Source organism: Lampris incognitus, chromosome 9 (assembly GCF_029633865.1).
Source record: "Lampris incognitus isolate fLamInc1 chromosome 9, fLamInc1.hap2, whole genome shotgun sequence".
Taxonomy (NCBI): domain Eukaryota; kingdom Metazoa; phylum Chordata; class Actinopteri; order Lampriformes; family Lampridae; genus Lampris; species Lampris incognitus.
The window spans coordinates 2941927-2969306 of record NC_079219.1 but is presented as its reverse complement, the minus strand read 5'-3'; the positions used below and the strand labels follow the sequence as shown (position 1 = coordinate 2969306).

The window sequence follows — 27380 nt, the reverse complement described above, 5'->3', positions numbered from 1 at the left end:
CACTCTCTTTCTTTTCTTGGTCTCCAGTCATCCTACAGACCACCACCCAATGCTGCCTAGCTACATTCTTCCCTGTCACCACCTTGCAGTCTCCAATCCCTTTCAGATCGTGCCTCCTGCATAAGATATAGTCCTGTGTGCACTTTTCTCCACCCTTTTTCATCACCCTGTGTACCTCCCTCTTCTTTAAATATGTATTCACCACAGCCACTTCCATCCTTTTCGCAAAATCCACCACCATCTGTCCTTCCACATTCCTCTCCATGACACCATACCTACCCATCACCTCTGTTCCCTTCACCAACATGCCCACTGAAGTCTGCTCCAATCACCATTCTCTCCTCCTTCCAACTCACTCCAGAATTCTTCTTTCTCTTCCATCTCACACCCAACTTGTGAGGTATATGCGCTGATAACATTCATCATCACACCTTCGATTTTCAGCTTCATACTCATCACTCTGTCTGACACTCATCACCTCCAACACGCTCTTGACATGCTGTTCCTTCAGAATTACTCCTACCCCATTTCTTCCCCCATCTGCACCATGGTAGAAGAGTTTGAACCCCCCCTCTGATGCTTCTGGCCTTACTCCCCTTCCACCTGGTCTCTTGCACACACAGTTTATCTACCTTCCTTCTCCCTCATATCAGCCAGCTCTCTCCCTTTACCAGTCATAGTGCCAACATTTGAAGTTCTGACTCTCACCTCCACACTCCTACCCTTCCTCCTTTCCTGCTGCCTCTGGACATGCCTTCCCTCGCTCCTTCTCCTTCACCCAGCAGTAGCATAGTTTCCACCAGCACCCTGCTGGCCAACTGTGCCGGTGGCGGTCGTTGGTAGCTGGGCCTCAACCGATCCAGTATGGAAATCTGATTTATGAGCCACATATTTGATTTAGCAAAGATTTTACGCTGGATGCCCTTCCTGACGCAACCCTCTCCATTTATCCGGGCTTGCGACCGGCACTAAGAATGCCCTGGCTTGTGCATCCTCAGGGGCTGGGTTATTTGGCTTGTACCGCTTTATAAGGTTATGCTTAATTTTTTTGAATTACACCTTCTCCTCCTCTGCACTCTGTCTCTCTACTGCCCCCCTCCCCCATTGTCTGATCTGCTGCCATTGACTCCCCTAAAAGACGACTCCCCTTTTTAGACAGGCTTTTACTCTGTAATGTTTTGGTTTGATCAATGCCCCATCCTGACTCGTGTTCATTATTTTTCTTTTTAGGATCTCAAAACACATGGGAAATAATTCCATGAAAGCAAAAATAATAAAGTAAACAGATGAAGAGTTATTCATTTACTTTTGTATACATTTTTGACTATTTTATCTATCCATTTTTTATATTTTTCCAAATGTATTTATTTGTTTCCAAATTATACGAATTTGTTCGTTTATTTATTTCCTATCTATCTGTCTGTCTGTCTGTCATTTTAGCACTGTAGCTTTTCCATATATATTAATAAGTGATCATATACACCTATAGTTAATCAAACGCATATCATTAAATGTATTTATTTGAAAAGAAAAAGGGAAAAAAAGGAACAGATTCACACTTTCGTCTTTCCACCGCTAGGCGGCAACGACGAGACGAACGACCCGTGCGGGCGCGTCTTCAGAGGGGAGCGAATAAGACGGGGATTTCGGGGGCGAGGGGCCTTTTTTTGTTCCGCTGGAGAATCCTGCCTGGACGGAGAGCAGGAGCTCCGAGCAGCCGCGCTCGGAAACCGCCACGCCGCGGCAGAAAACCCCCCCGCTTCCTCCGACCCAAGCCCGGGGAATCCGTCCGCCCGCCGGCGAGGAGCGAGATAACGGCCCCGGCGCTCCACGCTTCTCAGCCTCGCCGCCTTTCCCTTCTCTCCCCTCCCGCGGGGGTCATCGGGCCGGGCAGCGCTCGGCCGTGTTTAGCCTCAGCTCCTCTGCGGGTCCGGGGGGGTTCCAGTCGGGGCAGGGGGGCGGAGGAGAGAGCACGCCGACCGGAGGGGGCTGGAGCTCCGAACCGCTTGGAGCCTGAAGGGTCCGCCGGCGCTGTGGCCGCACAAACCCCGGACTAGGGAGCCCGTCAACCGCGCGGCTAAGTGAATGGGATGGAGCCGGGACCGTCTGGCGCTGGTACGTCCATCACCCCCCCTCCCCTCCTCCCCTCCCCTGCTCCCTGTGTGTGTCTGTAGCGTGTAGAGGTAACCGCCGAATCAATGGATCACGCTAATTACATGCACCCCCCCCCACAAAGCGACAAGCCCGGGGTACCGTGGCCTTAGAGTGGGGGGGGTGCGTTTGGGCTTGTGGCGGAGCGGCTGGGAAGGGGCGGGGGGGGGTCGGTCTCACCGTGCGAGCGGATCACTTGTAATAACGGCGTTGGTTTCGGCGTTGGGGGCGTTTAGCAGCGGGGGGGCGGGGAGGTGGGGGGGGGAGCGGGACAGACGTGCAGCGAGGGGGTACCAAGCGGGAGTGCAACCCGGGTCGCCGCGGTCAGGCCCGGTCCAGCGGTGGTACCGAACCACCGGGACGCCGCCACAGATCACTTTTATGTTTTGTAAAGAAACTGAAACGCTTGGTCCACATGTGTAGCGACGGACGGGCTGGGTCGGTTCCGTGCGCTGACAGCCTCTTGGATCTGGAGAGGGGAGGCAGGCAGGGAGGGAGGGGGTCGTGGGAATCTCCGGCGAGGAGACACGAGGTAAAGCCCGCCTTGAAGCGGCAGAACCCCGGCTGCACCCCTCAGCGCGCTCCGAACCGGAGACCCGAACTCCGGCAGCGCGGACGACACCACCCCCTCTCCGCTAGCGCGTCACGGGTGGTGAGGAAGACTCCGCGCTGAGCGCCGCTTCCCGGTGCCGGAGCCGAGCACGGGCCCCGACATCTGCAGCGAGCATGGCTGCATTACTTATTTACATGGCACCCAAACACTAATGAGTCCAGCAGCGTCCCGCTGTGTGCGGGCCGAGCCGTTTGGACTGGGAAACGAAAGGCACGTGTGGTGAGTGACGGGTACCCAGATGAGCGCGTCCCGCCCCCGGGCCCACCGCTGTCAAGTCAAACCCAGCTCGTTAGCAGCTTCTTGCATGACGCCGTGTTGTGCAGACGCTTGATTAAAGCACCGTCTCTGGCTTCGGCTGTGTTTATAACACACGCTTGAACCGGTCTTGAACCCGTCTGGGCCGGGTCACAGGTTTCCCAGTCCAGCATCGCCCCCTCTTCACAGGCAGGCTCCTGTAGGTGCTTGTAGGTGGTTGTGTTTGAGCGAGTTCGTCTTCCTCATTTGGACACCAGCACGGTATCGACCACACCGTCCCGTCCAGCCCACACGTGTCAGTCGTTGGGTTTGTTTTTGTCTCGGCACCCCGGAGCCCACTCGCCTCAGATTCTGTGCTCGTGGAAGCCCACTCGCCTCAGATTCTGTGCTCGTGGAAGCCCACTCGCCTCAGATTCTGTGCTCGTGGAAGCCCACTCGCCTCAGATTCTGTGCTCCTGGATTGGACAGGAGATGAGTCAAATGCACCATCTCCCAGGTTGGTGCCGAGTTCTGTGTTGAGCGAATGGTCAGCAGCCAAGTCATTTGGTGGATAATTGGCCGTCCCTCCCCAGTCACGCACTTGGCCGGTCCTGGTCCCCTGCTGTGAGACGTTAACTTGCACACCGTCTTTCTCGTTGTCAAAACACCTCAACGTATGTGTGGAATTCAGAGCAGTTCTATGTGTGAGACGCATGTGTCCCTCCCCTGCATGTAAGCCTACACTTCCCTGGGAGTTTAGGATGTGTCAGCCGCCGCCGCCGCCACCGCCGGTCTCTGTCCAGCGTGTCCAGCGTGTCCAGCGTGCACCACTCTCTGCCCCGTCCTCAGTACTTATGACTGCATGTGGGTACACTTACGTGGGGAATGGCCTTGGGACGCTGAATGCAACACAGTTGATTGAGTCAAATTGTGCTTTTTAGAAACGCTATTTTTGTCGACGTTTTCACACGAGAGCTTAAAGCGGTGCCGGGTGCAGGTCACACACAGCTGTAGTAGCTGGCAGTTCATGAACTCTACAAACAAGGTGCACCGAAAATGTCAACTTCCTCTCTAATGCCTTCTCAAATTAGACATTCCCCCTTAAGAGTGATTGCCTGGGGGGGGGGGGGTTGTGCGTCCGTCTTGGCATGTTGTGAGTGATCCCACATCACGACGCAGGGGTGCGGCGTTAAAGCCGAGGGCTGATACTGCCGGTCTCTCTTCTGGATTTTAAGTTCCACGACGAGGAGAGGACGGCTACTGTCTGGGGATATGTGTGAGCCTTGGCTCCATTCCTCACCATCTGCTTTCACTGGCACGAGAGGGACACACACACACACACACACACACACAGGGAGCATGATGTCAACACAGGCCTAGTGGCTGTGTTTACCATGTGTGTCCACCACACTGTGTGTGTGTGTGTGTGTGTGTTAAGCCTTGGTACGCACACTTTGCAGAGTGCTTCTTGTTGATCATGTGGCCACTTACTCCACATGTGCATTATGCACTTGATGAACATGTGACTTGGTGTGAGCCAGGATCTCCATAGGAGCTCCTCAGAGCCGGGATCTCCATAGGAGCTCCTCAGAGCCGGGATCTCCATAGGAGCTCCTCAGAGATCGGATCTCCATAGGAGCTCCTCAGAGCCGGGATCTCCATAGCAGCTCCTCAGAGTCGGGATCTCCATAGCAGCTCCTCAGAGTCGGGATCTCCATAGGAGCTCCTCAGAGTCAGGATCTCCATAGGAGCTCCTCCGAGCCAGGATCTCCATAGGAGCTCCTCAGAGCCAGGATCTCCATAGGAGCTCCTCAGAGCCGGGATCTCCATAGGAGCTCCTCAGAGCCGGGATCTCCATAGGAGCTCCTCAGAGCCGGGATCTCCATAGGAGCTCCTCCGAGCCAGGCTCCCCCGCCTCTGGGTGAGATTGATGACGGCAGCATCAGCCTGATGTGGGAACACGACCACTTTGGGACCAAAAAGGCCAAGATCCCCTTAACGCCAACACACTAGCAGCCCTCCCCTCTCCTTCAACGTCCCTGCACACACACACACACACACACACACACACACACACACACACACACCCGTCCCCTGATCTCCATGACAATGTCATGTTGCCGTGGTGTCTCCATGGTGAGGCTGGGAATGTGGGGGAGTCCTCCTGTGTTTGTGTGCATGGATGTGTGTTTGCCGTAGCAGGGGCACTCCCTTACTCACGTGTGTGTGTGTGTGTGTGTGTGTGTGTGTGTGTGTGTGTGTGTGTGTGTGTGAGAGAGCGAGAGAGACGGAGGAGCAGGGCAGCTGGGGTCTTTGTTGTGGTGGAAGGGGCTTGTTCTCTGGGGACCCAGAGGTTAAGACACTGGGCCCCTCTCAGGCAGGAGTCACGGCTAGTCCCACATCTAGCAGGCAGCCGGGGACCCCTCTCTCCTGGACCTCCTCTCTCCTGGACCTCCTCTCTCCTGAACCTCCTCCCTGGCTGCGATGTGTTTCACACACGTTACCAGACACTAGTCCCTCATCTAGCAGGTAGCCGGGGACCCCTCTCTCCTGGACCTCCTCTCTCCTGGACCTCCTCTCTCCTGAACCTCCTCCCTGGCTGCGATGTGTTTCACACACGTTACCAGACACTAGTCCCACATCTAGCAGGCAGCCGGGGACCCCTCTCTCCTGGACCTCCTCTCTCCTGAACCTCCTCTCTCCTGAACCTCCTCCCTGGCTGCGATGTGTTTCACACACGTTACCAGACACTAGTCCCACATCTAGCAGGCAGCCGGGGACCCCTCTCTCCTGGACCTCCTCTCTCCTGGACCTCCTCCCTGGCTGCGATGTGTTTTCACACACGTTACCAGACACTAGTCCCTCATCAGTTAAGTGAGCGCTACATGTTTTGTGGACTCTGAGGTGGTGAAAACGGAGGCCTGTCATGTGAATGCAAGATGCCCCCCTAATAAAACCCCACTTCTGTAGGCCTCGGCCATAAGAGCCCGGGCACATCTGACTTTATAGGATGGTGAAGGTCACCTGGCGTAGGTGTTACACACGTGTTTTGGGAAAGAGGACGTGTCCTGAGAAGCCATGTGTATCAACTAATGTGGTCTTTCTTCTGTTGGCTGCGGGGTCTGATGATATTCTGCCTTGTACGTTATTGGTTGACGATATGGAAATGTTTTCATGATAATCACTGGAGGTTTTGCCCAGCAAACTGAAGTCTGTCATTGTGGATGAGTGAGAGACATGGATATCTGCAGAAATATTCAGTTGTTTCAGGCCAGTCGCTCCAGAGTACGAGTGAAGCTTTAATCTGACTTATAATGGATTTTAATAGTGCAGCAGCATAAAGATTGCTTTTTGTAAACAGTCCACCTGTTTGTGTTGAGAGTTCAGTGAAGTTTGTGTCCCTTACCATCTGCGTATGTAAATAAATCCTTTTCTAATATATTCTTTTTTTCTGCTCCCCCACCATTAATTCTCATTCATCCATCCCCTCTGCTCCTCTCCCCCGTTCACACCCTCCCCTCTCTTCTTTGTTCCTCTTCCCCCTCTTTATGCCTCGTCAATATCCTCTGTCACCCTCTCACCCCCACTTCTCACCCCTCCTTTGACGTGCCTGCTATCCCTCACCGCTCACCGTTTTCCTGTTCCTGTGTCCCTCCTTTCCTCCGCTTGCTCTCGCTCTCTTCCGGTCCTCTGGGCTTCCTGTCTCTCTGTCATGTTCTCTGTCTGTCTGTCTGTCTCTCTCTCTGTCTGTGTGTGCCCCCCCCCCAAAAAAAACATTTCCTGTGTTTGCTGTGCCACCACCCCTCCACTGGGAACTCCTCCCGTTGTCCTGGGTATGCCCACGCGGCCCCTTGCCTTTCCTCCTTGCTGCCTCTGTCAAAATGGTGCCATCATTCCCTTCCTGTTTCTTTCCACCCTCTCCCCTGTGCCCACGTTTCTGCCCCAAATCTTCTAAATCTCCTTCCCCGGCTGTCCAGTGCCCATGGGGGCCTTCCCCCCACCCCTGCAGCAGGTGTTCCAGGCCCCGCGTCGGCCGGGCATGGGCACCGTGGGCAAGCCAATCAAGCTGCTGGCCAACTACTTTGAGGTGGAGATCCCCAAGATGGACGTCTACCACTACGAGGTGGACATCAAGCCAGACAAGTGCCCTCGGCGAGTCAACAGGTAACGTCGAGTGCCAATTATTTGCATTTTCTTGTACAATGCATATTTCTCAGCAAACCAGGAAGTAAGTTTTCTTTTCTTTTTTTTTAACAAAACTTTAATTCAAATCATTACAAAGAAAACATCATATATATATACACACATATACATACATACACATACATATATAAACCATTTATAAACAATACAGAACAATATAGCAGGGGGCATGAAGAAAAAAATTGCATATGTCTTCAAGTGAAAATGGAAAAAGGCAGATAATCAATTAAATATGCAAATTAAACAAGTATAAAGTATCTAAACATGATAAACAATAACCTAAATAAAGTCAATGAAACTTAATCAGAGGCTACAGAAAATAGTTCCTTATAATATGACTGTGCGTTCACTTGTTTTATTCGTCATGAGGGCCGATGTGTCTAAATACATGTGGAACTCACCCAGAAAAGCACCAGTGTTTGGCAGGGATCCAGAGAACCCCACTTTATTATGTATGTGACATTTACCAAGTGCAATTATAAGATTCGTCATGTAATTTAAAGATTTATTTCAAATTTAGTAATAATGTCGGAAGTAATAGTAATAAGGAAGTAAGTTTATAATCAGGAAATAAGGAAGTACGTTTTCACATTCATGGGCTTTCTGCCGGTGATGTCACTGGCAGACACAACTTTGGCAACATTTCACAGACACAAAGAAGACTTGTCAGTGTTATAGCTGTTGATGGAGAGTATCGAAATAATGTTGAAATTCTTGATTATTTCCATTATGTTTTGGGTTGTTTTAGAGTAATTACGTATTAAAAGAAAAGAACAAGACCATAATGTTTTGGGACTCTCGGCAGACTAAGCTAATTAATAGTTAAGCTAATTAATAGGCTTTGTTTTTTGTTTTTGTTTTTTGATAGAGAGAAAGCATCTCACATTTTACTTTCCACTATATTTTGAGTTGAGGGACCAAATCCAGACTCTGCCCTGGAGTACGTCATGGGAGATCAGGTGGCGACGCACAAGTTTTGCCCATTATGAGCTGTCACCTGAATGCATCTGTGCCTTTGGATGGAAGTTGCCTGCAAGTGTGAAGAGTTAAAGTGCCAGATTTTGGGGCATCTGGGTGGTGTGGTGGTCTATTCTGTTGCCTACCAACATGGGAATCAGCGGCTCGAATCCCCGTGTTACCTCCGGCTTTGTTGTGTGTCCCTATAGACACAATTGGCCGTGTCTGTGGGTGGGAAGCCGGATGTGAGTATGTGTCCTGGTCGCTGCACTAGCGCCTCCTCTGGTTGGTCGGGGCACCTGTGGGGGGGGGGGACTGGGGAGAATAGCGTGATCCTCCCACGCGCTATGTCCCCCTGGTGAAACTCCTCACTGTCAGGTGAAAAGAAGCGGCTGGTGACTCCACATATATGGGAGGAGGCACGTGGTAGTCTGCAGCCCTCCCCGGATCAGCAGAGGGGGTGGAGCAGAGACCGGGGCGGCTCAGAAGACTGGGGTAATTGGCTGGATACAATTCGGGAGAAAAATCCACAAAAAAGAAAAAAAAAGTGGCAGATTTCCATCTCTATCTCGTGTAGCAAGGCTATATGAAGGGCTTCTGTGATCTTGGAATCAGATTAGATAGTAGGTAGAGTGCTCTGCCAGCAGTGGCGCTAGAGTGATGATTGGTCTAAGCAGATGGACAAGTGAAAAGTAAGTCTAATGTGATTGACCCCTTAATCTCCACTATGGTTTATATTCCACCCTTCTCCAGTACTGATGGTCACTGATACAGCCAAAAGCCATTGTGTTCCCTGTTTACAAGTTCAGACTTGGCGATGCACCAGATTTGGGGAAAGACTGTCCCCCTTTAGTCAAACTGTCCCCATTTAGTCAAACTGTTCTAGACTGACTTGGCCTAAATCTAGCAAAGACGGCATGGTTCTGTGCTTACGTCTGAGCGAACGCGTCCCGACACAGTGCCAGGCTACAAGATTATCGTTAAGAAATGTCTCAGGTTAACAAAGCATACCCGGGGCTTTTGTCTTTTAGCCCTGCTGTTCTGCCCAGGCCGTATGTGTTTACATAGTAGTCAAGTGCCATGTTGATGTAGTGGTTGGGCACTGATCCATTTTTGTTGCCTTAAGGCTAATTAACCTCATTCTTCCTAAGACCTGGAAGGCTTAACTCATCATGTTTTATTTTTCATCTCTTATGTAAATCCTGACCCAGTAGTCGTCCCCTCCATAAAGCACTACTCACTCAGCTGAGCAAGTGAGCCGAAGGATTTGAGCAAGTCTTGATTCGAGTCCGTAGAGTTTCACTTCAAAGATGGATAAAAGTTTTGAGAGAGCGTAGAGGAGAGAGCACTCGCGCCTCATTCTCTTGCTTATGTGACCAGATGCATGCATACGAGAAAAAAAGATGCAGGACATTATTAATCCTTCATTTTTAATGAGAGTTGTGCAGTCAGGAAAAGGAGATCTGAGACCCTGACAGCACCAAAAATAAAATCACCCTTGAAGGTGACGTCCCATGGCCTTGGCTTTTCACTTGACTAGTTCCTCTGGAGCACTCGGCCAGTCTTTCAGCTCACTTCTCCTCCTCTGAGGATGCTGGCTGTTTTTAGGGTTCAAGACAAAGGGTCCAAGGAGGCATGCAAAGGTCAAAACCGCATGACCTCCCCCTTTTCAAAACGGCCTCTCATCCCCCCACACTTATATGAAGGCCGAGGCACTGAGCCCCCCCAGCCCACCTACTTTTTCTTTTGTCCTCGTCACTCCCGCCCACCACCACTGCAAGATATTGCCTCCGCCATCTGTGGCCCACATGATCAATACCCTGTCGCCTTCAGAACCCCTTGACTCTTTCCGCAATAGAATGTCTTTGATAGGGTGATGGATTTAATTGGCGAAGATGCATCTGCTGTTGTCTCTGATTCACCGTACTTGGCAGCGCATAATAGACGCTATGGTGTTTGTGTGTCACCTCCTGCAGGGAGGTGGTGGAGTACATGGTGCAGCACTTCAAGCCTCAGCTCTTTGGTGACAGGAAGCCAGTGTACGATGGCAAGAAGAACATCTATACGGTGCTAGCACTTCCGATTGGGAGTGAGAAGGTAGGTGTGCAGTCGGGCTTTGTGTCGCATGGACAGTCTGTCAGTGATATTCATTTCATGCTCAACTTCACCATGTCTTCTACTGTAATCACACACCTGCTTTCTCTTAGGTTTGCTCTTATTTTTTCTCTTGTAGGGCCCTATGACTCCCATTTAATTTTTTTACCCATTTTCACAGTTTTATTTTTTATTCACTTTTTTAATCTTTTTACCCGTTTTCACTATAAGACAGTTTGTGTGATGTACTACATTAGTACAAAAGAAAAATGGCTGCTTGTCATAGTTTTTCTGCCGTTGTGTTATGTGATGCTGGTCCTTATGGTAGCTTTCTCTCTGCCCCATACAACAAACCCATGTGCACCTACTGACATGTGCACACCAAATGCATGAAGACACAGAAGCGCAACAGGTTTCCTGCAGGGGGAAGCGATGAATGGTCTAAGCACAAATTACTTCAAAATCCTAATATGTTGGCCAATTTTGTAGTAATTTCCCCCAAGTCTCTAAATTCTGTGCGCTTCAGTGTTTATATCCACAATCCATTTTTTTGTTTCCATTCTCTGATTTTGTTTGTATTTTATTGCATAGTGGAAATCATAGAGCCCCACTATTTCTGTTTTTGTTTGTTTCACATGATCGTCAGTGTAAATCCTTCCCTTGGTTTCATACTTAATTTCCTTTCTTCTCCCTCTCTTACATGTCCCTTTTCCCCTCTTCTTTCCTCTAGGTGGATTTTGAGGTGACCATCCCTGGTGAAGGTAAGGACCGAATCTTCAAGGTGTCCATCCGTTGGCTGGCCAAGGTGTCATGGCGCCTGCTCCAGGAGACTCTGGTCAGTGGCCGGCTGCAGGTCCCCCTGGATTCTGTCCAAGCCCTGGATGTGGCGATGCGCCACTTGGCCTCTATGAGGTACTTTTTGGCTGGACCGCATCAGCGGGGCCAGCCCTACACATGCAATTGTCCGTGAGTGAGTGATGGAAATTCACCATTGGTCAGGTGGCCGAGTTGGAGTTTCCCCATCCATAGTTTTCACTTGACGTCACATTCATATCTGAACACCCACCTGGCGGGCAAAAAGCTTCCCAAACGGCAGCATTATTGACCCATCTAGAACAAAAATACATAAAGCTATCTGTAGTTTTGTAAGCTTTCATCCTGGTGGCAGTGTAAGGAGAGGGATTCTCCAGAAGATATATGTAAACATTGCCAAATCGGAGCTCTGGCAGGGACTTTGCTGTTTTTAGAGACTGAAATACTGCGGCGGGTGCTTTTTATGGATCACAAGTGCTCAAAACTTGTAGTTTGTTAAAATATCTTTGTTTTTCTTCTTTCGTAACGTGATCCAAATAGTCCTTGCTTGGAACAGCTAGAAAATTGACAGGTCTGTGCTGCTGCTGTACGGAGTTTCCACTGTTGGCTGCCATGCTGGAACTTTGTTTGCCCGCCAGGGCTCCGCGTCAGTCACGTGACTGAAAACGATGAATTGGCTGTTGCCCTTTCAAAATGAATGGGCGTGTACAGTTCTCTTATTATGTCATCAGCAGTTCACAGAACCAATATCAGAACAGCCACTTTTTAAACATAGTCGCGCAAAAACAGCCATTTAACAAATGTAGTCATAGTCCAGCCGTATACCAGGGTTCAACCTAGTCTTATCCAGAACACATACATACCTGCTCTCTCTGTTCCTTTCCCTGGGTTTCTTTGTCTTTTTCTCTTGTTTTATGTGGTCAACGAAACGGTTGACGAGCAAAGTGAGGTATTATCAGAAATTAGATCTACTTCTCTGAAACCTATTCGAAGAACTTTTTTTTTTCAAAACCATGAGTTATCCTAGCAAGGTCAAAGTGGTTACGTCTTTCATTGCCTCAGACTGTCATTGCTCAGAGGTTCAGAATCAGTTAAAAAAAAGCCTGTTAACTGAGACCTGTCTGAAAGTATCTATTGAACAAGACCAACTAGGAGGAATAACCATAACTGACTTTAGTGCTGGTCCTGAATATGGTCCCAAGGTGCCACGGATATCTGAGAAAGGGTCAGTGTTCTTACTAGCTTCAGATGAATGTTTCTGTGTAAATCATTTTGTTAAGTAATCCACACCTTGTTGCTCCTATTTTGTTTTTGTTTTTTTTCTTCTGTTTTTGACCTTAGTTAAAAGATTGCAGGCTAAGAAAAGTTAATAAACCTTGGGTTTATGAACCCAAACAAGTCAGTTTTTATAAACGTAAAGCTGTCAAGCTTTCAGAGTGATTGCTATCTTCCAAAGTTATTTTCAAAGTACTTGAAAATATGACATAATGGAAGTTTTTGCAGTTTCACCTGAACGAACAATGATGAGCACCTTTCCTCATCTGATTTACTTGTTATGCAAATCTGTGTGCTGCAAACATGTTGTTATTATAGGGTAATTCCTTCTAGGAATTAGGGTGCCTTGTATCAGTGGCTTCTAAAGTGATGAGGACAATGTGTGATGATATTCAGTGTGCTGTATTTATTTTATCTCTACATTACATTTCCCTCTGGGATCAATCAAGTCAGTCTAAGAAATTAAAACCTCGAGGTGAGACACCAGCTTTACTGGACATGAAGTCATACGGTAAATCCAGTTGAGTCATTCCGATTACTCTTTATTTGTAACACATTCATTCTCTGTTAGGTACACACCAGTGGGGCGCTCATTTTTCTCCCCACCTGAAGGATACTACCACCCCCTGGGTGGGGGGAGGGAAGTGTGGTTTGGTTTCCACCAGTCTGTGCGCCCCGCCATGTGGAAGATGATGCTCAACATTGACGGTGAGTCATTCTAGATGGCGCCAGGAATGGCAGCCTCGGTGCAGGGCTCTCTAGTATTTTCTTTGTTTTTGTTAATTCTCTGTGTGTCTGGTTACTCAAACCCGTTTACTTTCACTAGAGGAGAACTGCTTAACATCAGGCAGGCAATTCCAGATAGTTATTCACCAGTTTTCATGAACCCGGAAAGTTTTTTTTGGAGATCTTAGTTGGAGGAACAGCAGCTCTTTGGGTGACATGGATGGGGGAAGCATGCCGGTGCGTTGGTGGGGCTTCGACAGCGGAGATTTCGATCTGCATTCCCAGCGATTCACCTGGCGAACTCCGCTCCATGGCCAACAAAATAGACAAGCTGCTTTTCCTCGACAGGATGAACAAGGACTGCACATTCTGCTGCCCTTTGTTTCACTGAAACCTGTCTCAGGGAATCCACCCCAGACAGTGGATTACATCTACCAGGTTTCTGCCTACACTAAGTGGATCATGTAACAGTGCTATTAGGGAAAGCGAAGGCCGGAGGAATTTGCTTTTATATAAATAAAGGTTGGTGCACAGATGTCACAGTGTTAAGTAAATACTGCAGCTGGAACTTGGAGCCATTGTTCGTAAACTGCAAGCCATTTTATTCACCGCGGGAGTTTTCATCCTTCATCCTGGATGGTGTTTACATCCCACCCCAGGCCAGCGTGAATGGCACACTGCAAACCCTGGCCAACCAGATTACCGGCTTGGAACAAAAACATAAAGAGTGACTTTTCATAATCCTTGGGGACTTAAACAGAACAAAATTAAACTACCAAAATACAGACAGCATATTAATTGCCCCACCAGGGTAAATAATGCACTGGACAGCTGCTACCACAATTCTTAAAGATGCATATCACCCTGTTCAGGCTGTTTTGGGGCAGTGTGATCACTGCTTGGTTCATCTTATTCCAACCTACAGGCAGAAACTAAAATCTGCAAAGCCAGTGGTTAAAACAGTGAAGAAATGGACCAGTGAAGCGAAGCAGGGACTGCGACTGTTTTGACTGCACTGATTGGAGTGTATTTGAAGCTGCAACCGGCACCCTGGACGAACTAACTGACACTGTGACATCTTACATCAGCTTTTGTGAAGATGTGTGCCTACCAAAGACCTTCAGCACATACAACAATAACAAGCCATGGTTCGCAGCCAAACTAACACAACTTCGGCAGGCCAGGCAGGGTGCCTACATCAGTGGGGATAGAGCCCTGTACAAGCAGGCCAGAAATTCACTGACAAAGGAGATTGGAGTGGCTAAAAGAAGCTACCCTGAAAAGCTGAAAAACAGGTTTTCAGCCAACGACCCTGTGTCAGTGTGGAGGGGCCTGCAAAACATCACAAACTACAGAAGTCCATCCCCTCATGCTGAAGCAAACCAAGACCTGGCTGACGACCTGAATGTCTTCTACTGCAGGTTTGAGAGGACCAGATTCACTCCCCTCACCCACTCCAACCCGACAACAACAGCCCCCATCAAACCTCTGGCAGCCCACTTACGATCCCCCCCGATACTCAGGTTGCACTCAAGATACATGTAGAGGATGTGTGCCGGCTATTCTGGAGACGGAAGATCAGGAAAGCACCGGGTGGAGACGGTGTCTCCCCATCCTGTCTTAAAGCCTGTGCTGACTAACTGGCTCCAATCTTCACGCAGATCTTCAACAGATCCCTGGAGATGTGTGAAGTCCCATTCTGCTTCAAACGCTCCACCATCATCCTGGTCCCCAAGAAACCCGCCATCACAGGAATGAATGACTACAGCCCTGTCGCTCTGACATCTGTGGTCATGAAGTCTTTCAAATTACTTATGTTGGCCCACCTGAAGAACATCAGAGGACACCTGCTGGACCCCCTGCAGTTTACCCACCAGGAAAACAGGTCAGTGGATGATGCAGTCAACATGGGACTGCACTACATCCTGCAATACCTTGACTGCCCAGCCACATATGCAAGGATACATACATGCAAGCTGCAAGCTTCCTGACAGGCAGGAAACAGCAGGTGAGGCTGGGGGAAGTCACTTCTGGTTTATAGACAGTCGGCACTGGTGCGCCCCAGGGATGTGTCCTCTCCCCACTGCTCTTCTCCCTCTACACCAATGACTGCACCTCCATGGACCCAGCTGTTAAAACTCATGAAGTTCACAGATGACACTATGGTCATCCGACTCATCCAGGATGGTGATGAAGCTGCATATTGGCTCTGGTGCAGTCAGAACAACTTGGAGCTGAACATGCTCAACACGGTGGAGATGACAGTGGACTTGACTCACCCCTCAGCACTGCTCCCCCTCACAATATCCACCAGCCCTGTGTCAACTGCGAAGACCTTCAGGTTTCTGGGAACTACCATTTCCAAAGACCTGAAGTGGGAGACCAAAATCAACTCCATCCTCAAAGAGGCCCAACAGAGGATGTTCTTTCTATGGGAATTGAGAACATTTGGTCTGCCGCAGGAGCTGTTGAGCTAGTTCTACACCGCAGTCAATGAGTCTGTCCTGTGCACATCCATCACGGTCTGGTTTGGAGCAGCAACAAAACAGGATAAGAACAGATTGCAGCGAAACGCTAAGGACAGCAGAAAAAAAATCATTGGCTCTCTCCTGCCCACCCTGCAGGACTTGTACACCTCTAGAGCCTGGAAACAGGCGGGCAGAATCAGCAGACCCCCCCACACCCAGGATACAGTCTGTTTGAACTCCTACCTTTTGGCATGCGCTACAGAGCAATGTGTACCAAAGCCACCAAACATAGGAACAGTTTTTTTCCACAGGCCATCTCTCTCATGAACGCTTTACAGCATGGTGCTAGAATAGACACTTATTATATAAATATGACACTTTGTAAATAGCTCCTCTGGCCAAGATGTCTCACCTACATATCTACGATGTACACTACCTCTTTTTAACCCAGATCTGCAATACAAGTGTACAATTGTAAATACAAATACAACTGCTGTATAGTAGTTATTCCTGTTATTGTTGTGTAACATAAGCATATAGTAGTATGTAGTTGTGTGGCAGATGATAGGTGTATATATAGTGTATACTTTTGGTATATAAGATGATGTGTAATATAGTGTGAGTATATAGTATTTATAGTATTGTATATGGGCATGATGAGATGTGGAGTTGTGGTATTGGTGTATGGTATAGAGTATGGGCAATATAAGAAGTGTGGTATAATATATGGTCATAGGTTGTTGATTATTCCACCATAGCAAAACTCTGTGTAGTAGTGACATACCTGTTGTGCATACATGCTTGCCTCCGATGTCTTGATTATTGTTCCATTTTTTTCTTGTTTCTGTTTTTTTTTTGTTTTTTTTGTGAGTGATGTATGCAAGTGTTAGAAGCTGCTGTGAACCGGAGTCATGTTCCTCATGTGCATAGGCACACTCAGTCAATAAAGTTGATTCTGATTCTATTATATAAGCATAGTAAGGTATAACTAATTCAGCCATAACAAAACTAGAGTTGTGACATACCTTGATATGCATACATGTTTGCCTCCAGTATTCTGTTCCATTTGTTGCCTTTTTTTTTCTTTTTCTTTTTTCTTTGTAAGTGATACATGTAATTGCTAAAAGCTGCTGTAAACCACAGTCAGATTCCTTGCATGCATAAGCACCCGTGGCCAATAAAGTCGATTCTGATTCAGCTTGGTGACAAGCTGATTTGAGTGAATGAAGTCACTGCTTCTGCAGCTCAGACGCGGATCTCACAGTATCTCTATGACACTATGACGAAGCACAACCAGCCTGGAAAACCTGCCCTTGATGAGCAGAGGATTTGAACTTGTGATTGAGATGGTAGAGATGTGCCAAATTCTCTTCTTCTTTTTTTTTTTCACCCCATCCCCCCTTTTCTCTCCAATTGGATCCGGCCAATTACACCCCCCCCCTCTTCTGAGCCGTCCCGGTTGCTGCTCCACTCCCTCTGCCGATCCGGGGAGGGCTGCAGACTACCACATGTCTCCTCCAATACATGTGGAGTCACCAGCCACTTCTTTTCACCTGACAGTGAGGAGTTTCACCAAGAGGACGTAGCGCATGGGAGAATCATGCTATTAGCCCCAGTTCCCCCGAACAGGTGCCCCGACTGACCAGAGGAGGTGCTAGTGCAGCGACCAGGACACACACCCACATCCAGCTTCCCACCCACAGACAAAGCCAATTGTGTCTGTAGGAACGCCAGACCAAACTGGAGGTAACACGGGGATTTGAACCGGAGAGCGCCATGTTGGTAGGCAACAGAATAGACTGCTACACTACCCGGACGCCCGAATTCTCTCTTTCACTACAGATACTGATTCTGAGTATTAATCTTTTAACTATTTGTCAATAACCAAGAACAGATTTGATCTATTACTTCTGATGGTCAGTGGAGAATTTGACCATTAGTTTGGGGTCCATTGACAAAATAATTGACGTGCAATCAGCTGTTCTAACATCATTAAAAAGAAAGACAGGCTTCCATGTGTGCAAAATGCAGTAAATCAAACCATTTTGCTATCATTTATGGCATTTTTTTCTTTTCTTATTTTCTTTTGGATTTTAGCCTTGGCTAAAATTTCCAATGCAAATACTCCCATTTAGCCTGATATCAGCCTGACGTCCAACACCAGTATCGATGCATCTCTAGCATCTCTACAAACATATATATATATACCTTTTTTTTTTTTTTTACAACACAGATACAGAAAAAAGATTTGAATACATTGCAGTATTAAAATCTTTTTCCTGTATCCGTGTTGATATTCTGCTCCTCATTAGTTGAGCACTCACAACACCATTGACGGTTTCAGAAAAAAACGCTATATATATATATATGTATGTATATATAACTTTGTTAAAAGAAACAACAGTAGGGAAAGTGCTCAACAAATAAGCAGCAAAGTAATCCAGTGAGTCAAGTAAATTCTTTATCAGACAGTACAAGCCTGTTTCATGCCATAAGCAACCATCAGCAGTCAATAAAGCTACTTGGAAAGGACATACCATCTACTGCCTTGTCATGCACAACGTCCAACGGGGAAGGGAGAGGTGTGACATTCGAAAACACGTGATCGCTAACGGTCCAGTGGGTGGGGGGGTTGGTATTTGTCTATTGGCATGATTTATTTAAAATTACAAAATACAGTGATACCCTGGCCACAAACATCGGTAAGCAGTTTTTTGAACTTGTGGATAAGTGCTTTATCCCAGACCACCAACTGAGGAAGATATTCAATAGGAACACCATCAAAATTAGTTACAGCTGCATGCCTAATGTTCAACAACTAATATCGTCCCACAACACAAGCATCATGAACAAATCAATGACACCTTCATCACAACCCCAGCTGCAACTGCCATGTGAACGACTCACGCCCCCTTAAAGGAAAATGCCAGATGAAGGGAGGTCTCTACCAAGCTCCGGTGATGAGAGATGACAACGACAACATAGAGACATACGTGGGTCTAACAGAGGGACATTCAAAAAGAGGTTTAATGCTCACGTGTCGCTTTAGAAACAACCGTTTAAAGAATGTCACATCTTTAAGCCCTTATATTTTGTCATTGGCGGACAGAAACATTAATTATTCAACCACTTGGAAAATCCTCTCAAAGAACAAAGCTTATTCAACCAGTAGTAAAATGTGCAACCTATGTCTAACTGACACATTTTATCAGCCGCAAACCACAAATGTCCACATGGAATAACAGGAATGAATTGGCCAGCAGTTGCACACATGGATATAAGCATCTATTTTGTAATGATAAATAAATCATGACAATAGACAAATACACCCCCCCCCCATTGGACTGTTGGCGATCACGTGTTTTTGAATTTTTGAATGTTGCACCTCTCCCTTCCCCATTGGACGTTGTGCACGTGATGTGCATGACGAGGCAGTAAATGTTCTTTCACGAGAATCTTTATTGACAGCTGAAGATTGCTTATGGCATGAAACAGGCTTGTACTGTCTCATAAAGAATTTATTTGACTCACTGGATTATTTTGCTCCTTATTTGTTGAGCACTTTCCCTACTGTTGAGTGTTGAGTGTTTCTTTTAACAAAGTTATAGAGAGAAGTGCTCAACAAATAAGGAGCAAAATAATCCATTGAGTCAAGTAAATATATATATACACACACACACACACACACACACACACACACACACACACACACACACACACATTCATTCATTCATTCATTCATTCATCCATCATCAGCCGCTGCTCCAGGGTCGGGTCACAGTGGCAGCAAGCTAAGTAGGGCACTCCAGACCTCCCTCTCCCCAGCAACGCCCTCCAGCTCCTCCTGGGGGATCCCAAGGCGTTCCCAGGCCAGATTGGACATGTAGTCCCTCCAGCGAGTTCTGGATCTACCCCAGGGTCTCCTCCCAGTTGGCCGTGCCTGGTAAACCTCCAAAGGAAGGCGCCCAGGAGGCATCCTAATCAGATGCCCAAACCACCTCAACTCGCTCCTTTCGACGTGAAGGAACAGTGGCTCTACTCCGAGCTCCATCCAAATGTCCGAGCTCCTCACCCTATCTTTAAGGCTGAGCCCAGACACCTGTCTGGGCTCAAATTGAGAGCTTTGGCTTCTGGCTCAGCTCCCTCTTCACCACAACAATCCGGTACAACGTCTGCATTACTTCTGATGCTGCACCGATCCACCTGTCAATCTCCCGCTCCATCCTACCCTCACTCATGAACAAGACGCTGAGATACTTGAACTCCTTCACTTGAGACAACAACTCATCCCCAACCCGGAGGGAACAATCCACCATTTTCCAGTAGAGAACCATGGCCTCAGATTTGGAGGTGCTGACTCTCATCCCAGCCATTTCACACTCAGCTGCAAACCACCCCAGTGCGTGCTGGTGGTTGCATTCTGATGAAGCCATCAAAACCACATCATCTGCGAAGAGCAGAGATGCAATTCTGAGGTTCCCAAAATGGACACACTCCTCACCTTGGTTACGCCCTGAGATCCTGTCCATGAATATCACAAACGGAATCGGAGACAAGGGACAACCTTGGTGGAGTCCAACACTTGTGCCAAGAATGCGGATACAGCTCTCACTTTGGTTATACAAGGACCGGATGGCTTGTAGAAACTGTCCCGGTACCACATACTCCCACAGTACCCCCACAGAGTGCCCCAGGGTATACGGTCGTAAGCCTTCTCCAAGTCCACAAAATACATGTAGACTGGCTGGTCAAATTCCCATGCCCCCCCCCCCCCCTCAGCACTTCCGCAAGAGTAAAGTTTATATATATATATATATATATATATATATATTGGGTTCTTGTACTGCTTGACATCATCAGGTTGGAATGTTAGCAGTTTTGGAGTTTGTGCTTATGTCCTTATTGCAGTCTCTGTTGATATCGGCACAGAGCATTAACAGCCAGAGAATTCTTACAGAAAAGGACGTCTGAAACTTTGTGGCGAGGATTGTCTGCAGTGCCACTGTGCTTATTACTGCTGTCTAACCCCCTCTAGTGTCTGCCACGGCCTTCTACAAAGCCCAGCCTGTCATCGAGTTCATGTGTGAGGTCCTGGATATTCGCAACATTGACGAGCAGCCCAAGACCCTGACTGACTCGCAGAGGGTTCGCTTCACCAAGGAGATCAAAGGTGGGCTTCCTGACAGAGGAGATTTCTACAACCCAGGTCCCCCTACCGCAACCCACTACATTATTTTCCATTTTTCCTGTTCTTATTTCTTGTCAGGGAGATTGGTTATTTTAGTGTTGTATGTAGTGCAAGTTATAAGTTAATTTTCCATTTAATATTGGTGCAATAGACTAGGATTGGACAGTTTTGATGACTATAGCTGTAATCTAATACAATTAATTTTCTTTGTATATATGTATGTGTATGTGTATGTTTATGCATGAATGTTTTGCTGTTGATTGGTTTTGCCAGGCCTGAAGGTGGAGGTGACACACTGCGGCCAGATGAAGAGGAAATACCGTGTATGCAATGTTACCCGACGTCCTGCCAGCCACCAGACGTAAGTGTAACTGTGGTTCTCAGCCAGTTTCAGTTTGGTGTGAAATATCCCTTTATAAGTATTTTCATTTTCTCCCCATTCATATGTATTGATATGCTTACAATGCCAGTATGAATATGAACAGCCAGGCAGTAAATGAGATTTATGTGACTCAGCAGTACAGCTTGTTGTAACATGCATCTGGAGCACCTGTATCGTATCGAGATAGTGTGTGACACAAAAATCTGCTTGTACCAAGACACACAAGAGATTGGTAACTGGCCAATCAGAGATGTATTCAGCTTAGATTTATTGGTATAGCCCTTTATCACAGTTTAGTCCCAGAAGGCTTTACAGTCACAATGAAGTATTACGATATTCTGAGAGTTCTGTTGTGGCAACTCTGCAAGAACTGTTAATGCAAGGGGAATGAAGAAAGGGCAAACAGTTGAGGAGAGTATACTGTTATATATTTACTTATATGATATTTATTGACATTTCTAAGTATAATGTGACACTTCTTCCCTGATCAGAAAGCAGTTTCGTTAAACTGGTCTGTTTAACAATGTTCTCGACCAGGTTCCCCCTCCAGCTTGAGAGCGGTCAGACCGTAGAATGTACAGTGGCCCAGTACTTCAAGCAGAAGTACAACTTGCAGCTGAAATACCCCCACCTGCCCTGTCTACAGGTGGGCCAGGAGCAGAAGCACACCTACCTACCCCTGGAGGTGAGAGAACATTTTTTGGACGGGTTAATGTCCTAAATTTGATCTGTCTAAATGAACCCTTTAAAGACATTTTCAGGAGATCGATGGATTGATGTGCTCAGATCTCAGTGACAGTGAATATACGCAGGACTCCATCTTGGACAATGGAGGATTATTATGCTAAGAGGATGTATAATGACTTACCCTGTACGCAGACCAAAGGCATCCTGAGTGACAACAGTAGTTGACAGTCATTAATTTTTCTATCAGAGTGGGCAGCGATCAGAAGCCGTGGTAGCAGCGGGATGGCAGCACCCAGAGAAATAAGTGAGCTGGAATCATGAAAAACCAGCAATGTAGTAACCAGTTGCAGACAGGGATTTCTCATCACTATGGCATCTCTACTTCAAGCTTGATAGACTGTTGGACACAACAAAACCTGATGTGTGCAGCACCACTTAGACAGCCCGCCCCTCTGGCAATGAATGCTAGTGGGTTGGCAGCGAGCAGCTGGCTTCCAGAGTGACCGTTGGCGCTCGTGGCACTTGTTGTGTGAGTGCAGGGTTACACGCCAACGGATTTTGTAAATTCCTGTCCAACCTATCGGAGTTGCTTTGAAGGTTTCAGTTGATGAGCTGGTTGTTCACCAGATGTGAACGAGAATAATCATGGAGTTGCTTTGTTCTAGGTGTGTAACATTGTAGCAGGCCAGCGGTGCATCAAGAAGCTAACGGATAATCAGACCTCCACCATGATCAAAGCCACGGCTCGCTCCGCACCCGACAGACAGGAGGAGATCAGCAGGCTGGTGAGTGGTGGAGACACCTAGTGGATGCAGGCGGCAAAACCCGAGGCACGCCACTGTATAGAGATGCCCATTTGATGTATGAGCAAACAGACTCGGTGAATGAGAAGTACAAGGAATGGTCTCCACTCTTCACAGATGAAGAATGCCAATTTCAACCTGGACCCATACATCCAGGAGTTTGGGATCAAGGTGAAGGACGACATGGCAGAGGTGACGGGGAGAGTGTTGCCAGCTCCCATCTTACAGTATGGGGGGAGGGTAAGAGATCGTTTATACATTTCTGGATGTCTTTAGGGTGTTTGAGGAGTTTTTTCTGTGGCGTTTTTTTTTCTTTTCTTTTCTTTTTTTTTTTCTCCCTCATCTGACTTGAGGGTCCAAGGATGGGGTTGTGGTCCATTGCACAGAATGTGATCATGATTGTAGAGCTCTCTAGGACTAATATTTCGACTGCTACTACTTTCAGCTGCCCCCGTTAGGGGGCGCCACAGCGGATCATCCGTTTCCATCTCTTCCTGTCCTCTGCATCTTCCTCTGTCACGCCAGCCACCTGCATGTCCTCCCCACCACATCCATAACCCTCCTCTTTGACCTTCCTCTCCTCCTCTTCGCTGGCAGCTCCATATTCAGCATCCTTCTCCCAATATACCCAGCATCTCTCCTCCACACATGTCCAAACCATCTCAATCTTGCCTCTCTTGCTTTGTCTCCAAACCGTCCAACCTGAGCTGTCCCTCTAATATACTTGTTCCTAATCCTGTCCTCCTTCATCAGTCCCAATGAAAATCTTAGCATCTAGGACTAATATTTCTTAGCATCTAGAACTAATATTTTTTAGCATCTAGGACTAATATTTCAATTTAGTGAATTGAGATTTTGCATGATAAAATTGACCTGACTTGATAGGAAACCATGCCATACCACTTTATTATCTTTTAATTTTAAGTTGTCTGAGGTTGTAAGTTATTGAAAAAATTTAACAAATTTTGGATCTATGTAATCTATAAGTGTCTCCTCATTTCTGGTAACTTCTGTTGATGACATCAATCATCTCATTTGTTTCTGTAAAGAAAGGCAGATGCCATGTGCATTTCACAGAGACTAAATCAAAAAGATGTTTTTATTCCACAAAAATATCCATGAAAAGTACCAGTTTTACAACAGCATTCAGTCTTAGCACTTTTAGGTATCTGAGATGGTTTTATTATCTAAAGAATGTCTGGCAATATCACGTCCTAAGCCAATGATGTTATATTAGACTATCTTATGGCCATATTCACTAACTTGTTGTATGTCTGACCCTTGAGACTTTAATGGTTGTTTTCTTTTGTGTTTTGTTTTGTTTGTGTTTTCCCTTGGATCCTTTTCTCCCACAGAATCGTGCCATCGCCACTCCAAACCAGGGAGTCTGGGACATGAGGGGGAAGCAGTTTTATAATGGCATAGAGATCAAGGTGTGGGCTATTGCCTGCTTTGCCCCCCAGAAACAGTGCAGAGAGGAGGTGCTGAAGTAAGTATCAATGATGAGCACTCAAACCTACATTGGGATTCCAGCAACTTCTTTTTTCCTTATAGTCTTTTAAATGTGTCAAATATCTTTTTTTATTGTAGCTGATTCAACAGGACAGGTTGACGGACAAGATCAGGCAGGAGTCTCTGTGGACTATGATGTTTGCGGATGACATTGTGATCTGTAGCGAGAGTAGGGAGCAGGTTGAGGAGAGCCTGGAGAGGTGGAGGTATGCACTGGAGAGAAGAGGAATGAAAGTCAGGAGGAGCAAGACGGAATACATATGTGTGAATGAGAGGGAGGACAGTGGAATGGTGAGGATGCAAGGAGTGGAGGTGACGAAGGCGTATGAGTTTAAATACTTGGGGTCAACTGTTCAAAGTAACGGGGAGTGCAGAAGAGAGGTGAAGAAGAGAGTGCAGGCAGGGTGGAGTGGGTGGAGAAGAGTGCCAGGAGTGGTTTGTGACAGAAGGGTACCAGCAAGAGTTAAAGGGAAGGTTTACAAGATGGTTGTGAGACCAGCTATGTTATATGGTTTGGAGACAGTAGCACTGATGAAAAGACAGGTGGTGGAGCTGGAGGTGGCAGAGTTGAAGATGATAAGATTTTCATTGGGAGTGACGAAGAAGGACAGGATTAGGAACGGGTATATTAGAGGGACAGCTCAGGTTGGACGGTTTGGAGACAAAGCAAGAGAGACAAGATTGAGATGGTTTGGACATGTATGGAGGAGAGATGCTGGGTATATTGGGAGAAGGATGCTGAATATGGAGCTGCCAGGGAAGAGGAGAAGAGGGAGGCCAAAGAGGAGGTTTATGGATGTGGTGAGGGAGGACATGCAGGTGGCTGGCGTGACAGAGGAAGATGCAGAGGACAGGAAGAGATGGAAACGGATGATCCGCTGTGGCGACTCCTAATGGTAGCAGCCGAGAGTAGTAGTAGTAGTAGTAGCTGATTCAGCAGAGGTACATTTGTACATCTGTGAGCTACACGTTTTCAAATAGCCTACGTATGGATAGATATAACATTTCCTCACAAGTGATTCACGTCTCATGGAAGTGAATCTGAATTATCGATCATCAACCGCAAGATATGAGCGGAAATTTGTCATTAAGACAGATTTGACACTTTATTAAGGTATTATGCACTGCATAAATGAGTCTGAATTTGCCTGATGTGGAGAGTTTTACACTACATACGGTACGCATTTGATTCAAGGACATCTGGAACTTGTGTACGGTCCAATACAAGTGGATAGTGGAAGATGGGATCACTGGTAATACGTTGAATACGTGTGACAAGACTTGTGCCACTGGGGGGTTCTGAGATGGAGGGACAGACACAGGTTAGGCGGTTTAACATAGGCGTTTATGTTTCTGTCTCTTTCTCCGTATGGGCTGATGCGATCTGGTGCTGGAGCCATCTCGCGCTCTTCTTTTAGAGCAGAGATCTGGTGTCGCTGTCCCCCCCGTGTTTACCTTTGTGGTGGTTAGTCAGTGTCAGACCAGGACCCAGCCTCACTGCAGAATATGAAGGACAGTTTGTTAGTTGGCACACCTGACACGACACACGCTATCGTGTTGGCTCTCCTGCGACCCACGCTCCCTCTCTTTCCGCTTGCAGCTGAGGCTAAACCACACCCCACTACCACAATACTTCATGCTGTGTTTGCATTGTTGAGTTTCTTTCATAATTTTATGGCTCTCAATCATTGTTTGCTCCCAGGAACTTTACAGATCAGCTGCGTAAGATCTCTAAAGATGCTGGGATGCCCATCCAGGGTCAGCCATGTTTCTGTAAATACGCCCAGGGTGCTGACAGCGTGGAGCCCATGTTCAGACATCTGAAGAACACCTACTCTGGCCTGCAGCTCATCATCGTCATCTTGCCGGGCAAGACTCCTGTCTATGGTAGGTGTTTTGTTATATCAAATGTTTACATTCCATGTTAGGAGTCAGCTAGTGTTGGGATCAGACTACACGAATTCAGCCCGATTTTGACGCGATTTTGTCGCCGCCAACAAATTTCCAGCGTCAGGCCCAGTTATGAACGTCAGCAACAACAAATGGGTACCTTTACCCTGTGTAGTGTGACGTAATTGAAGAACAGCAATGTGGCATCTGGGACGCCCCACTATACCCCAACGAAAAGTCTAGCATGTCAGATTTTTTTTGTATTTTCCTGCCTAGTCTGACAGCTCTTATGACGTGTTCCGTGACGGTGAAGAATAGGACGACAGAGTGCTCTCTGGTGCATGTATGTAAACACGGCAAAGAGAAAGCCATGCTGCTGTTGCTGCTGTCAGGTGGAATGACGAAACCGAGGAAGGGTTCGTTGAGCAGTGGCAACAATACCCCTGCCTTTTTGACGTTTCCTCAAGGAGGACCATGACAGAGTCAAAAAAGATAGATGATGGCGAGAAATGGCGGAGGCACTTTAGCAACCTGGTGAGTAGCTGGTTAAGCTATGCCAGGTTATCCTTCCCCAGTAGCACTAGCCGCAACAGCGTCCACAATAGTTTTTTTCTTTCTTTTTGGAACACAACATCGCCAGCATCACACAGCGGTTGTGTAGCCATGATTGACAATTTCTCGATCCTGCTCCCCGGACGACCTATGAACTCGCACAAGATCATGAAAGTCAGCATACGATGATTGTCGGGGTCATACCTGTAGTGTGGCCAGTCTCCCGGCCAACAGACGGCAAGAATTTATGGCACCATGATTGCCTAATTTGACATAGTGATCATTGTAAAAGACAAAAATATTGTGTAGGTCTGATCCCAGCATAAGATTAGACTCAGCAACACCCTGTCTTTGTCACTGATGGCTTTTTTTTTTTTCTTTTTTTTTTTTAAAAAGCTTTGTTTTGGCATTTTTCACCTTTATTTGATAGCGATAGTAGAGAGAGAGAGACAGGAAAGGCAGGGGAGAGAGAAGGGATGACATGCAGCAAAGGGCCCGGGCCGGATTCGAATCCCAGGCTGCTGTGGTAAGACTCAGCCTTGTGTGGTATGCGCTGTACCAGGTGAGCCACCAGGCGCCCCACTGACAGCTTTTTATCAAACAGTGAACAGGGGAAGACGGCTCCTCAATCTAACACACATGTTTCTGTTAAAACGTTTCAATAGACAACCCATTTGGGTAGGGCTTAGGGTTGGGATACCACTGCCTTTCTAAATCTTCAGGGAGGGTCATAGGTATGGAACCCTGTGACATCTAAAGTTAGAATCCCCACACTTCTCCTCCACTGAGACAGCTTGGTTTTTCGTCAGGTTAGGTGGGGAAAGATCAGAGA

General features: G+C 47.2%; 1 protein-coding gene across 2 annotated transcripts in view; it reads left to right on the top strand.

Annotated features, from left to right (window-relative positions):
• Nucleotides 1-1943: 1943 nt before the first annotated feature.
• Nucleotides 1944-27380, top strand: part of ago1 (argonaute RISC component 1) — a 39360-nt gene continuing 13923 nt past the window's right edge. Inside the window, exons 1-12 of one of the 2 annotated variants that reach the window (XM_056285886.1) lie at nucleotides 1944-2115; nucleotides 6976-7162; nucleotides 10135-10255; nucleotides 10983-11164; nucleotides 12912-13048; nucleotides 20570-20704; nucleotides 20996-21083; nucleotides 21642-21789; nucleotides 22457-22576; nucleotides 22712-22834; nucleotides 23950-24083; nucleotides 25809-25993. In XM_056285886.1, the coding sequence (XP_056141861.1) occupies nucleotides 2091-2115; nucleotides 6976-7162; nucleotides 10135-10255; nucleotides 10983-11164; nucleotides 12912-13048; nucleotides 20570-20704; nucleotides 20996-21083; nucleotides 21642-21789; nucleotides 22457-22576; nucleotides 22712-22834; nucleotides 23950-24083; nucleotides 25809-25993 (1585 nt within the window). In that variant the 5' untranslated portion in view covers nucleotides 1944-2090. Of the gene's footprint in view, nucleotides 2116-6975; nucleotides 7163-10134; nucleotides 10256-10982; nucleotides 11165-12911; nucleotides 13049-20569; nucleotides 20741-20995; nucleotides 21084-21641; nucleotides 21790-22456; nucleotides 22577-22711; nucleotides 22835-23949; nucleotides 24084-25808; nucleotides 25994-27380 lie in introns of both variants that reach the window. The other variant, XM_056285885.1, reaches the window with a different exon arrangement.